At 48.2% G+C, this 13,316-nt stretch overlaps 1 protein-coding gene across 2 annotated transcripts in view; it reads right to left on the bottom strand.

Annotated features, from left to right (window-relative positions):
* The window catches only part of LOC309560971 (uncharacterized protein), a 73,995-nt gene that overhangs the window by 19,237 nt on the left and 41,442 nt on the right, over positions 1–13,316 (bottom strand). For both annotated transcript variants that reach the window (XM_082264674.1, XM_082264675.1), the window contains exons 7-8: positions 8,196–8,339; positions 5,822–5,917 (exon numbers count right to left, since the gene is read on the bottom strand). In XM_082264674.1, coding sequence (XP_082120800.1) covers positions 5,822–5,917; positions 8,196–8,339 — 240 coding nt within the window. The remainder of the gene's footprint in view (positions 1–5,821; positions 5,918–8,195; positions 8,340–13,316) is intronic.

The raw sequence follows: 13,316 nt of genomic DNA, 5'->3' as shown, positions 1-13,316 counted from the left end.
CTTATGGGACGCAGAGAAAACGCAGGACGCCGCAGGTTTTTCCCTGCAATGCTGATTTTCAGCGCGCGGTAAAGGATCAATGGCGCGATCTGCGCAAACCTTTTGCGGTACCAAGTAAATTCAAGCTGCGTTATCCTTTCTCCCCTGCCACTGATGAACGGTGGTGTGTGCCTCCACCAGTGGATCATGCAATTGCGGTTTTGAACAAAGCCACTGCGATTCCTGCAGAGGGATCCCCTGTTTTCCGTGATGCCACGGATAGGAGACTGGAGTCTCTTGCCCGTCATACTTATTCTGTTACGGGTTCTATGCTTAAAGCTCTATTTGCTTCTCTCATGGCGGCCCAGGCGATCGCAAGTTGGACGCAGATGCTTAGGCGCGTCCTAGTGGCCGATTCGGCCTCGGCGGCGACCCTGGACATGGTGGATCAGATCCACCAGGGTGTCATGTATCTGTGTGATGCGGACCTGGACCTGATTCCGTTGGCTGCACGTGTGCACAGCGTGGCGGTGTTGTCTCGCCGCCTGGTTTGGTTGAAATGTTGGTCGGTGGACCAATCTTCACGTAAAACCTTAGCCAATCTGCCTTATGATGGGTCTCGCCTTTTTGGGGAGTCTCTGGATGTGTTGATTAAGGGGATCACCGGGGGTAAGAGCACTCTCTTGCCCCATTTCCCCAAGGCTAAGGGGGCTTCTGGGAAGAAGCATGCGAATTTTCGGCCCCCTCAGGGGTCCTTTCGTGCCTTTCGGCCGCACTACAAGGGCAAACCGTTCAAGGGTCAGGGCTCTCAGAAGAAACCCTGGTCTGGGAAACAGAAGTCCGGCCAATCCGGACCTGCGGCCCATAACAGTTCGGCCTGAAGGGGCGCCCTCACCCAGTTTTGGGGTGGGGGGACGCTTGCTCGGTTTTCTTCAGCCCTGGTTGGCCCGTGTGCGGGACAGATGGGTTCTGGAAATCGTTCGATCTGGTTACAAGATCGAGTTTCTCTCTCGGCCAGAGAGCAGATTTTTTCCCTCAAATCTACAACTGTCTCCAGAGCGCCTGCGGGATCTGCACCTGGCGGTGCGGGACCTGAGGGCTCAGGGAGTGGTGGTTCCGGTGCCTCATCGGGACAGATTTCGGGGGTTTTATTCCAATCTGTTCACCGTGCCCAGAAAGGAGGGCAAGGTTCGTCCAATTCTGGACTTGAAGGCTCTGAACCGCTCTGTGCGGGTTCGCAAGTTCCGCATGGAATCCCTGCGCTCGGTGGTGGCTGCCCTGGTTCCGGGGGAATTCATGGCCTCCATCGATTTGAAGGATGCGTATCTTCACATCCCCATATTCGAGGGTCATCAGAGATACCTTCGATTTGCCATTGCGGAGGATCACTACCAGTTCGTGGCGTTGCCCTTTGGGCTCGCCTCGGCTCCGCGGGTCTTCACCAAGGTGCTTGCACCGGTTCTGGCATTATTGAGAGCCCAGGGCATTTCTGTCCTGGGGTATCTGGACGACATTCTGATTCGGTCTGCGACCAGTCAGGGTCTGGAGAAGGACCTGTCTGTCACGATGCAAACTCTGCAGGAGTTCGGTTGGACGATAAATGTTCCAAAGTCGACACTGAGTCCGTCGGTTCGTCTTCCCTATCTGGGAATGATACTGGACTCGGTGCGGGCGAAGGTCTTCCTGCCGGAAGACAAACTCAGGACTCTTCAGGAGGCAGTCAGGTCCCTCAGGGACGTTCCGAACTCGTCTCTGCGGACGTGTATGAGATGTCTGGGATTGATGGTCTCGGCTTTCGAGGCGATTCCTTTCGCGCAGTTTCACACGCGGGGTCTCCAGGCGGAGATCTTGTCCAAGTGGGACGGGCGACCTCAATCTCTGGATCTTCAGATCTCGTTGAGTCGTCGCACCAGGGAAAACCTTCTGTGGTGGCTCCAGTCCCCGTTGGTGTCCGGGGGCAAGTCGTTTCGTCCGATCTCGTGGACGATAATCACCACGGATGCCAGCCTGTCGGGCTGGGGTGGTGTTCTGGGCGTTCTGTCCGCCCAGGGGACCTGGTCGGAGGGGGAGTCTTCCCTCCCGATCAACATTCTGGAATTGCGTGCGATAAGGCTCTGTCTTCATCGCTGGACGGACCGGCTGCAGGGCTGCCCGGTTCGGGTGCAGACGGACAATGCCACGGCGGTGGCCTACATCAACCACCAAGGGGGCACCAGGAGTGCCCGAGCGGCTCGAGAAGTGGCCGACATTCTGTCTTTTAGGCCGAGACTCATGTCCCGGCGATAACGGCGGTTCACATTCCGGGAGTGGAGAACTGGCAGGCGGACTATCTGAGTCGCCAGACCCTGGATCAGGGGGAATGGTCTCTCCATCCGGCTGTCTTCCAGATGTTGTGCGCGAAGTGGGGTCTTCCAGATGTGGACCTGTTCGCGTCTCGCCTCAACTACAAGGTGAAGAGGTTCGTGGCAAGGACGCGCGACCCTCGGGCAGACGCGTCGGACGCGTTAGTGGCCCCGTGGCATCAGTACAGGCTGATGTACGCGTTTCCACCGATTCAGTTGCTGTCCCGGTTCCTTCGCAGGTTACACTCGGAACGCAGCACGGTGATTCTTGTGGCACCGGACTGGCCTCGCCGGTCCTGGTACGCAGACCTCGTGAATCTGGCGGTCGACGCCCCCTGGCGTCTGCCTCTTCGGGACGATCTACTGTCTCAAGGACCGATTTACCATCCTGCTTTAGTCGCTGGCTTTGACGGCTTGGCTGTTGAGACCGAGGTCCTGAAGGAGAAGGGTCTCTCTCCAGAGGTTGTTCATACCTTGATCAACGCGAGGAAGTCTTCCTCGGGAAAGGTTTATTACCGTACTTGGAAGGCCTATTTTGCCTGGTGTGAGTCCAGGGGGTTTTCACCCCGCACGTACTCGGTTTCCCGTGTGCTGTCTTTCCTTCAGACGGGTGTCGATCAGCGTTTGGCGCTGGCTACGATAAGGGGTCAGGTGTCTGCGCTGGCCGTTCTGTTTCAACGTCCCGTGGCTTCCAACTCCTTGGTTGGCACTTTTATTCAGGGTGTGCGGCATCTGGTTCCTCCTAGGAGGGATCCTTTGCCCCCTTGGGACTTGAATCTAGTCCTATCTGTGTTACAACGTGCTCCTTTTGAACAGATCAGGGAGATCTCGTTGTCTATGTTGTCCAAAAAGGTCGCCTTTTTGGTGGCGATCACTTCGGCTCGCAGAGTGTCGGAACTGGCGGCTTTGTCCTGCAAGTCTCCGTACCTGGTTGTTCATTTGGATAAGGTGGTCTTGCGACCTAATCCTTCTTTTCTGCCGAAACGAGTTTCGGAATTCCATCTTAACGAGGATATTGTTTTACCTTCGTTGTGCACGAAGCCTAAACATCCAAAGGAGGTGAGATTGCATTCTCTGGATGCTGTTCGGGCGATTAGGGTTTACCTTAAATCGACTGAGTCTTTTCGAAAGACGGACTCCTTGTTTGTTCTTCCAGAGGGTCCTCGGAAGGGCATGGCGGCTTCCGCCTCTACCATTGCCAAATGGATCAGGCAGACCATTGAACAGGCCTATGCCTTGCAGGGGAAGGTTCCCCCTGTGCCTGTGAAGGCGCACTCTACTAGATCTCTGAGTACGTCTTGGGCCTGTCGTCATGGGGCTTCTGTAGCCCAGGTGTGTAAGGCGGCGACTTGGTCGACCGTACACACTTTCACAAAATTCTACAAAGTAGATATTCAGGCATCGGCGGATGCTTCCTTTGGCCGCAAGGTTCTTAGTGCGGCTGTTCCATAGGGTCCCTTGTTGGGGACTCCTGGCTGTTGGGATAAGTTTTGTATCCCCTGGTTTTTTGTCTTTTCCTGGGTTGTTGCTCCTGTTGAGCACTTATTTTTGCTGTTGCCCAGCTGGTTTCCTTCCTTTGGTAAGGTTCCTTTCTTTGATGTGGAGACTGCGTTGCCTTTCGGCGCAGATGCGTTTCCCACCCCTCATGTTTGCACTGCTTTGGGACGTCCCCATATGTGACGAATATGAAGAGGCGGCGACTGTCGGAGGACATAAGAGAAAACGGAATTTTTGTAAAATCTTACCTGTAAAATTCCTTTCTCTGAGTCCTCCGACAGTCGCCGCCCCCGCCCCTCTTTTGGGGTTTGAATGTATACTCTACTGCTATTCCACTAAAACTGAGATATGGTTGCAGGAAGTAGGAGGGTATTGACTGAGGGGACCACCCCTTGAGGGTGGGATATGTTAAAGCTTTATTGTTAACATATTCTGTTGCCTAGCTACTCCTTCGGAGCAAAGTCTAATACCCCCATATGTGACGAATATGAAGAGGCGGCGACTGTCGGAGGACTCAGAGAAAGGAATTTTACAGGTAAGATTTTACAAAAATTCCGTTTTTCAATGAAAATACCCCCGGGACAGTCAGGGCTAGTACATTCCACAATGGATAGCCTTTGATCTGTCCCGGTTCGCACTTACCTTTTAGAAGAAATACTTACCTTGAAAATTTCTTCTCCAGCGCTGCCATCTCAGGTGTGGGCAGCTGAAGCCAGCGCGATCCTCTTCTTCGGTCCCACGATGCACTGCGCCGGCCACGCCGTCACTTCCGGGGCTGTAGCGTCATCCCTGCACAGCTTCTGGGCATGCCCAGAAGCTGTTTAGCAAGGTATGACGCACCTGCACCGGAACTGACGTCGGGGTCGGTGCAGGCGCATTGATTCCTGAGAGCGATGACGTTCAGCTCCCAGGAATCATTGCAAAGCAGAAGTGACGGCGCGGGCCGCGGCCGCCAAGGGAGGAAGTGGAAGAAAGGGGAGTATATTTTTCTGCAATTACAAGGTAAGTAAAAAAAAAAATCGTAACTATCCATTTCCTTTTCAGGTGACTAGAAGCAAGCGGATGGGCCCAAAATCGACTATGTTGATTTTGGGGCCGGAACTCTGCTTTAAAAATAACAAACATGTTCTACTTACCTGCTCTGTGCAGTGGTTTTGCACAGAGCAGCCTGGATCCTCCTCTTCTTGGGTCCCTCTTTGGTGCTCCTGGCCCCTTTTTCCTGTTGGATGACCCCACAGCAACCAGCTTGCTATGGGGGCACCAGAGCCAAGTCACAGCTCCCTGTGTCCATTCAGACACAGAACAGCGGGCCCAGCCCTGCCCCCTTTCTCTTCTCATTGGCTGACTAACTTTGATTGACAGCAGCGAGGGCCAGTGGCACCGTGCTGCTGTCTCCACCAATGAGAAGGGGAGTCCCGGGCAGACACTGCTGTAACATCGCTGGATCTAGATGGGGCTCAGGTATTAGGAGGGCTGCTGCACACAGATGTTTTTTTTTATCTTAATGCATTAAAAAAAAAAAAAAAAACCTTCTGCCTTTAAAATCAATTTAATTTGGTAAGCAGTTTGTGTTGCTGGTTCTGTCCACAGTGGTGATAAGCAATTTGGATGCTGCCTCTAAACATGGAAGGTTCTGCTTTATTGTTAGGAGTCTGTTTGAGTCACTGATTCAGCACTTACTAAAATAATTCAATTGCACCTGGACTGTTATTGGCATAAGTCCTCTGACACCGATTTCTTTTTTATTCGCCAAGTTCATTATTTGTGGTTTTATTTATTTTTGATGCAATATTGTTTTAGTGCTGCGCATTTATCCTTATCATATATTGAGGTTTGCTATCAATCTGTGCTAGTGGCTTTCTTTGCAAGTCTAGCCTAAGCGCAAGTTACGCTTTGTGGTTATCCGTTCCTTTGTTTACATTCTCAGGTGCCAGCTAAATGTCCCAGATAGGGCTGCGGCTCAGATTGCTGGCAATCAAGTATCATCATTCATTCATACTCACTGGAAGAAATCTTCTCCTCTTTGAATTCTTCCTTAATTTTCACCTTTTCCTTCCAATCGATCTTGTGGATCGGTTCTGGATCTATGCAGAAACAGTCTTTATAAAAAGAAAAAGTCCACCATAAATACCTTTTCTCGCAATTAGATCAGTCAGAGAATAAACAAATATTCAGGAATAACATTCTTAAAGTGGTATTAAACCCAAAAGCAAACATTTATTATATCGCAGCTTACCAAGCCGTACATGTTGGGGCTGCATTCGTTTTCTTTTTTAGGCTTTGTTTTCTTTATTTTCACGTGTGATTTGGCCAGTAAGTCTATTGTTTGTCAAAAGAACAAGCTGTTCTGTAGATGTGGCAGTTATAGGGTTGAGACCAACCGTATATCACTGAGAGGGGTGCCTAAAATGGTCAGCTTTTATTTATGTTAAATTTTTATAGCAAAAGCAAATAAACTGCTGTAACTGCTTACAAAGTATTAGCTGGAGTTTAGCGTCAATATGTCAGGACATCTAACACCCCATTCCCCCCCCCAATCGTTTAAAAATGCTGCTGTCCAAAAGGTGTCCCTGTGCTCCTTCAACCAGAGTGGGGCACTCTAATACAGGAGGTGTGTTACTGGTTACATCACCAGGGAAAAACAGAAGGGAAAAAAGCCTAAAATATAAAACAAATGCAGCCACCACATCAAATGATTGGTAAGCTGCAATATTTTACATTTTTGGTTTTGGCCTTAATACTGCTTTAACCAGCTGAGCATCAGCCCGTAATAACCCTTCATTACCTGGCCATTTTTCAAAGCTGTGATAGTTTGACTGGCCCTTACTCTGTCATTCAAAATTATAAACAAATTAATTTAAAATCTTTGAGATACAGACCAAGCTTTTGTTGGTATTTAATAACCACTTTCTGTTACAAGTAAAAAAAAAAAAAAAATAGAAGAAGGGGGGGCCATATATTTGGGATTTCTTACATTAAGGCTCCGTTCACATGTAGGCGTTTCGGGGCGTTTTTGGGGAGTTTTTCTGCTCTAGGATCAGCTCTCAAAACGCCCAACAAGACAAATCCTATTCATTTCAATGGCCCCTGTTCACATCTGAGCGTTTTGACGTTGTGAGCAAAACGCCCAAGGCTCAAAAAAGTACATGAGCTTCTTTTTGGGCAGATTACAGGCGTTTTCCATTGGTCTCCATTCAATCTAAAAACGCCTGCACAAAAATCGCGGTAAAAATCGCGCAAAAACGCTACGCTCAGGTGTGAATGTAGCCTTAAAAATTCTTACAATCCTACACCTTAATTTGCTGCAATCCTCCTTCCTGCTGTGTTTACAAACATGGGCTGAACATTTCTAACCACAGACCGTGTTTACACTTGTAATGGCTGTGATTGGTTCACAGTGACCACAGGGTACACAACCACTCTGATTGGCTTTGAACGTTCTGCCTGTAATCTAAGTTGTCCAGTGATAGCTCAATCACGCCTTTTTATGGGCCCCCCGTGTGCGATTCTGCAGCACTGTTTATAAGTGGTTCTCCTTTTCAGGATTTTTTTTTTTATTTTTTATTAATACTGTGTCTTTGAGGTGGTAAAGGGAGTGCCCAATCTCAACACTGCTTTTTTTCTTAAGGTAAACCTCGTTATGGGGAAATATTGCTAAAAATCACATTGTGGTTGAAAGGAGGAACCATGGAGAGCAGCTGTGGACACAGAAGATTGACACTCCCAGAAGTGTCAGTTTCAGAAGGAATTTCAGCTGGGGAAGTGTATTGAAGCCAGGGGTCACTATGTAAGCCAGACAGCTAGTGTTTTTTTTTTTTTTTTTTTTAGCATTTTCAGGAGAACATCTAAATTTAAAGTGAAGCTTTAACCACCTACCCCCAAGGGAAATTTGTGAGCATAAATAATTTTTCTGGCAGAACAAAAATACTATGGGGTGGGTTTACTAAAACTGGAGAGTGCAAAATCTGGTGCAGCTCTGCTCAGAAACCAATCAGCTTCCAGTTTTTTTTTGTCAAAGCCGATTGGCTACCATGCATGGCTGCACCAGATTTTGCATTCTCCGGTTTTAGTAAATCAACCCCTATGTCTCCTCTGCAATAAAACATCAATTGCCTCTTCGCAAATCTTCCTAAAATGTCTAAGTGAGTAAAGTTCTGCTTTCATCTAGACCTTTCTGGTGTTATTGGTACATGCTCTATACCAGTGATGGCAAACCTTGCCACCCCAGATGTTTTGGGACTACATTTCCTATGATGCTCAACTACACTGCAGAGTGCATGAGCATCATGGGAAATGTAGTTCCACAATATCTGGGGTGCAAAGGTTCGCCATCATTGCTTCTTTACCTATGGTTATCAATGAAATGAAATATCCTACCTGAAGAGTGATCATCATCATCCTCGTCATCCTCATCAATGTCATCTTCATCTTCCTCATCATCATAATTCACAGGATGCCTCATCCCAGTTTCCTTTTTCTCTTCCGATTCTGATAGACTGTCAGGCTCCACATACATACAGTCTACAAATAAAACAGGTTGCTCCTATTAACCTTGCTCTTAACCGCAAACCACAGATTATTATTATTATTAATGTCAATCCACATTCTATCATGGTACTATCAGCACATACCTGTGCACAGTTCTAGTTCTAAGGTTACACTATCTGCCTCTCCTGACTTCATAGGAAAAATCAGGAACCAATCACGGATTATATAACATATCATGGCGTTCCCATGAGGCTTGTTTGCCGGAAAAAAAGAAAAGGAAAAAAAAAAAAAAACAGCTCCATCTGTCACTGTGCTTTGTACACAATAAGGCCCAGTGACAGCTGAACCCAGCAGGCTGTGACTGTCACAGTGCATTACAATGGGTAAAATAAATAAAATGTAAAAAAAAAAAAAAATTTAGGATTTGTACATTAAAAATGTTAAAGTGTATGTTAAGCCAAAAACCTTTTTCTATTTTTGAAAGGATTAGAACCCATTGGACAGATTTACTCTCACTTTGCTGACAATGGTTTCAACACACAGATAGTGAGGGGACATCTACAGCAGGGTTCCATAAAGAAATCAAGGTTCTAACATTCCCCTAATGTATTAAAGAAGATCCTGCCTGGGCTGCTGTTGTCCTGCCTGGGCTGCTTTTATCAGCAGGATAGGAAGTGAATGAAATCTCTCTAACAGACCCCTGGATAGCAGTAAAAGCAGGGGGTTCTCACCTTTTCATTCTGTCCAAAGTGGGGGAAAAAAATGATCTGACTGGGCACATACAGGATCTCACAAAAGTGAGTACACCCCTCACATTTTTGTAAATATTTTTAATATATCTTTTCATGTGACAACACTGAAGAAATGACACTGCTACAATGTAAAGTAGTGAGTGTACAGCTTGTATAACAGTGTACATTTGCTGTCCCCTCAAAACAACAACACACAGCCATTAATGTCTAAACCACTGGCAACAAAAGTGAGTACACCCCTAAGTGAAAATGTCCAAATTGGGCCCAAAGTGTTAATATTTTGTGTGGCCACCATTATTTTCCAGCACTGCCTTAACCCTCTTGTGCATGGAGTTCACCAGAGCTTCACAGGTTGCCACTGGAGTCCTCTTCAGGAGGGTGGGAGGACTCGAGGAGAAGCCGCCACTGCAGGTAAGAGAACTGGCATTCTGCATTGAAAGGGGGGCACGCTGTGGTCAGTCTGCATTGAAAGGGGGGCACGCTGTGGTCAGTCTGCATTGAAAGGGGGCACGCTGTGGTCAGTCTGCATTGAAAGGGGGCACACTATACCTTGATTACTGAAGGCCCCTTTCACACTTTTGTGACCTCAAAGTCACGCAATTTTTTTTACAGCGTTTTTTGCCGCAAAGCAATGCCCATTACATATATGCATACATTTTGTACGGCCCCCAAATGAGGTTACAAAAATCCAAATGGCCCTTGGCAGAAAAAAAGGTTCCCCACCCCTGTGTTAGAGGATGACCATGTGCGTTCTCCATGGGCCCGCTGTATGTAGGAATGTAGCCACCCACCCTTGCTTTCTTCCGAGATGTATTATGGATGTGTAATGTGCATAGAGCAGTGTACATAAAACACAATAGCCACTGCTTGTCCCAAACAAACAGAAATTAGGAGAAAAAGGAGACCATCAGAGCTCATGGAGGATGTTACAAGGAGGAAGAAGAAACACAGTAAAATGATTTCATGAAAAATAGATTACAGGGCCAATAAATAGTGCATGTACATGGATTATAATGGGAGAATAAGGATATAGTTTGGTGTCACTTTAGGAACCTATGATAACTAGTAAAAGGATAAGGAACTATTAACCCATTCCATACCGCGCCATGTAAAATGACGGCGGCATGATTCCTTTCTCGATCCGGGCCGCCGTCATATGACGTCGGCCCGTTCTAGCTGGCAGTGCGCGCCCCCGGCGGCGCGCAGCGCCGCGATCAGGGATGGGGCTCGTCCCTCGGACATAGCCCATCCCTGATCAAGGTAAACAGCCAATAGAATTTGGCTGTTTACCACGTGATCGGCTGTGTCAATCACAGCCGATCACATGAGCGGCTCAAGCGCGAGCCGCTCGTTCTCTCTGCAATGCGCGCCCCCGGGGGCGCGCAGAGCAGCGATCGGGGACGAGGCTCGTCCCTCGGACAGAGCCAATCCCCGATCTTGGTTAAGAGCCAATGAAATTGGCTCTTTACCACGTGACCGGCTGTGTCCAATCACAGCCGGTCACAAATGTCAACAAAGATGAGGGTAACTCACTGTTACCAGGCTCTTCTCCTCACACACCGATCCAGTGTGAGGAGATCAGCAAACAGTGAGTTACCAGTGAGAGTACCATTACTATTACTGTGCCCTGATTGCCTGATTGCCCCCATCAAATAAAGAGGACCTGCCCATCTGAGTACCTGTCACCTGCCCATCTGAGTACCTGTCACCTGCCCATCAGCGTACCTGAGTACCTTTTCCCTGCCCATCAGGGTACCCGAGTACCTGTCTCCTACCCATCAGGGTACCCGAGTACCTGTCACCTACCCATCAGCATACCCGAGTACCTTCCACCTACCCATCAGAGTACCCGAGTACCTTCCACATACCCATCAGAGTACCCGAGTACCTTCCAACTGCTCATCAGAGTACCTGACGCCTGAAGTACCCGCCTGCTCATCAGTACCCATCAGTACCTATCAGTATCAGTACTGATCATCAGTAACACCTATCAGAATCAGTACTACTCATCAGTACCTATCACCTGCCTGTCACCTGCCTATTGGAGTACCCGAGTACCTGCCACCTGCTCATCAGTACCTGTCACCTGCCCAGCAAAGTACCCGATTACCTGTCACCCTTCATACAGCCACCATGTCACAGTCCAAAAGGGTTTTCACTGCCGAAGAGGCCTGTGAAATGATATTCATGATGAGTGACGGCAGCGGGGAGCTCTCACCTTCCGACGCTGAAACAATTTCTGAATCCGGTTCAGAATTTGAGCCCTTTGAAGGCTTTACATCCGGCACTGAATCGGAGGAGGAAGAAGTTCGGCCTAAAAGACGCCGCACTGAAAATCAGGCAGACACCAGCAGCGCCAATGGCCAATCGGCAAACGCCAACGGCGCAGGACCCCAGGAGGAAATGCCCAGTACAAGTACTGGGATTTCACACCAGCCCCAAAGAAGAAGAGCCCAAATGCAGCTTCCGGATTCCTTGGCAAACCCATTGTGGCTGCCTTCTAGCTCTGGGTCAGCTACAATCCCCCCCTTCACAGCACAGCCAGGTTTGCAGGTCAACACCGAAAATTTTATTCTGATTGATTTTTTTAATTTATTTTTCCCTTTGGAGTTCCTTCAAAACATCGTGGACCAAACAAATCTTTTTGCCCAACAGTTTATCGAGAACAACCCCACCTCATATCATTCCCGTCCTTTTGAATGGAGACCCATAACAGTAGAAGAGTTCAAAGTTTTTTTGGGCCTTACAATCAATATGGGGGTTACAAAAAAAAATGAGCTGCACTCTTATTGGTCCACCAAACCCATCCACCACATGCCAATTTATTCATCAGTCATGCCCAGGTCCCGCTATGATGCTATAATGCGCTTCCTGCATTTCAACGATAATTCCCAGTGCCCTCCCCGAGATGATCCCAATTACGATAAACTCTACAAAATTCGCCCCCTAATTGATTACTTTTCTGGACGGTTCCCCGAAGTCTATGTCCCTGACCAAAAGATCGCTGTGGACGAATCACTGGTCCACTTCACAGGCCGGCTGGGATTTAAGCAGTATATTCCCAGCAAGAGGGCGAAGTACGGCTTAAAACTAAACAAGCTCTGTGAAAGCCAAACGGGATATGTGTACGCCTTTCGCGTGTACGAAGGCAGAGACTCCCAGCTCCAGCCCCCTGAGTGCCCAACGTACATGGGAGTAAGTGGGAAGATTGTCTGGGACCTAGCCTTCCCATTGCTGCAAAAGGGGTACCATATTTATATGGACAACTATTATACCAGTTTGCCCCTTTTCCGCCACCTGTACCTGAAGAAAACCTTGGCCTGTGGTACAGTAAGGAAAAACCGGAAGGGCTTCCCGCAGAGTCTTGTCACCACTCAATTACGAATTGGGGAATCCGCAAGCCTTAGGAACGAGGAGGTAATGGCTTTGAAGTGGAGGGATAGTAAGGACGTCTACCTCATGTCCACCATCCACGATGACACCGCAGTGGAAATTCGAAGACGACGCGGTCCCGTTAGAAGTTCCATTCGAAAGCCTGCTTGTATCCACGAGTACAATAAGTACATGGGGGGGGGGTGGATTTAAACGATCAAATGTTGCAGCCCTATCTACCGACCCGAAAGACCCTCTTTTGGTACAAAAAAGTTGCAGTGTACTTTTTCCATTTGGCCATGTACAATGCCTTTGTCACCTATAAAAAGTCCACAACAACACCAATCCCCTTCCTCCAGTTTATTGAGGATATTGCCACTGCCCTGATTTACCAGCAAGGATCCCCCCCAGAAATCATTCGTTCGGATTGTGTCAGCAGACTTCATGAGCGCCATTTCCCTTTCCATATCCCACCATCACAAACCGGAAGAAGACGCCAAAAAAGATGTCGGGTGTGTGGCAAAAGAGGAATTAGGAAAGACACCAGTTTCCATTGTCCCGATTGTCCCTACCAACCTGGCCTTTGCATTGGAGAATGCTTCAAAATATATCACACTGCCCTAAACTTTTAGCCCATATTTCACTGCTGAATATTTTCCTGCTGCCTCAACCAACCATATCACTGCCTTCCTTGTGAACCGACCCTGGCCTGTATATCGACTATGTCTCTGCCTGCCGTCTGCATTGTTTATCCGCCATGTTTCTGCCTTTCAAGTGAACTGACCCTGGACTGTTTATCGACGATGCCTCTGCCTGCATTGTTTATCCGCCATGTTTCTGCCTTTCAAGTGAACTGACCCTGGATTGTTTATGGATTTTGCCTTAG

The sequence above is a fragment of the Pelophylax lessonae genome (genome assembly GCF_965119305.1).
Source record: "Pelophylax lessonae genome assembly, chromosome: 7".
In the NCBI taxonomy this organism is placed as follows: Eukaryota; Metazoa; Chordata; class Amphibia; order Anura; family Ranidae; genus Pelophylax; species Pelophylax lessonae.
The sequence above is the reverse complement of the archived record's forward strand: the minus strand, read 5'-3'. Positions and strand labels throughout refer to the sequence as shown.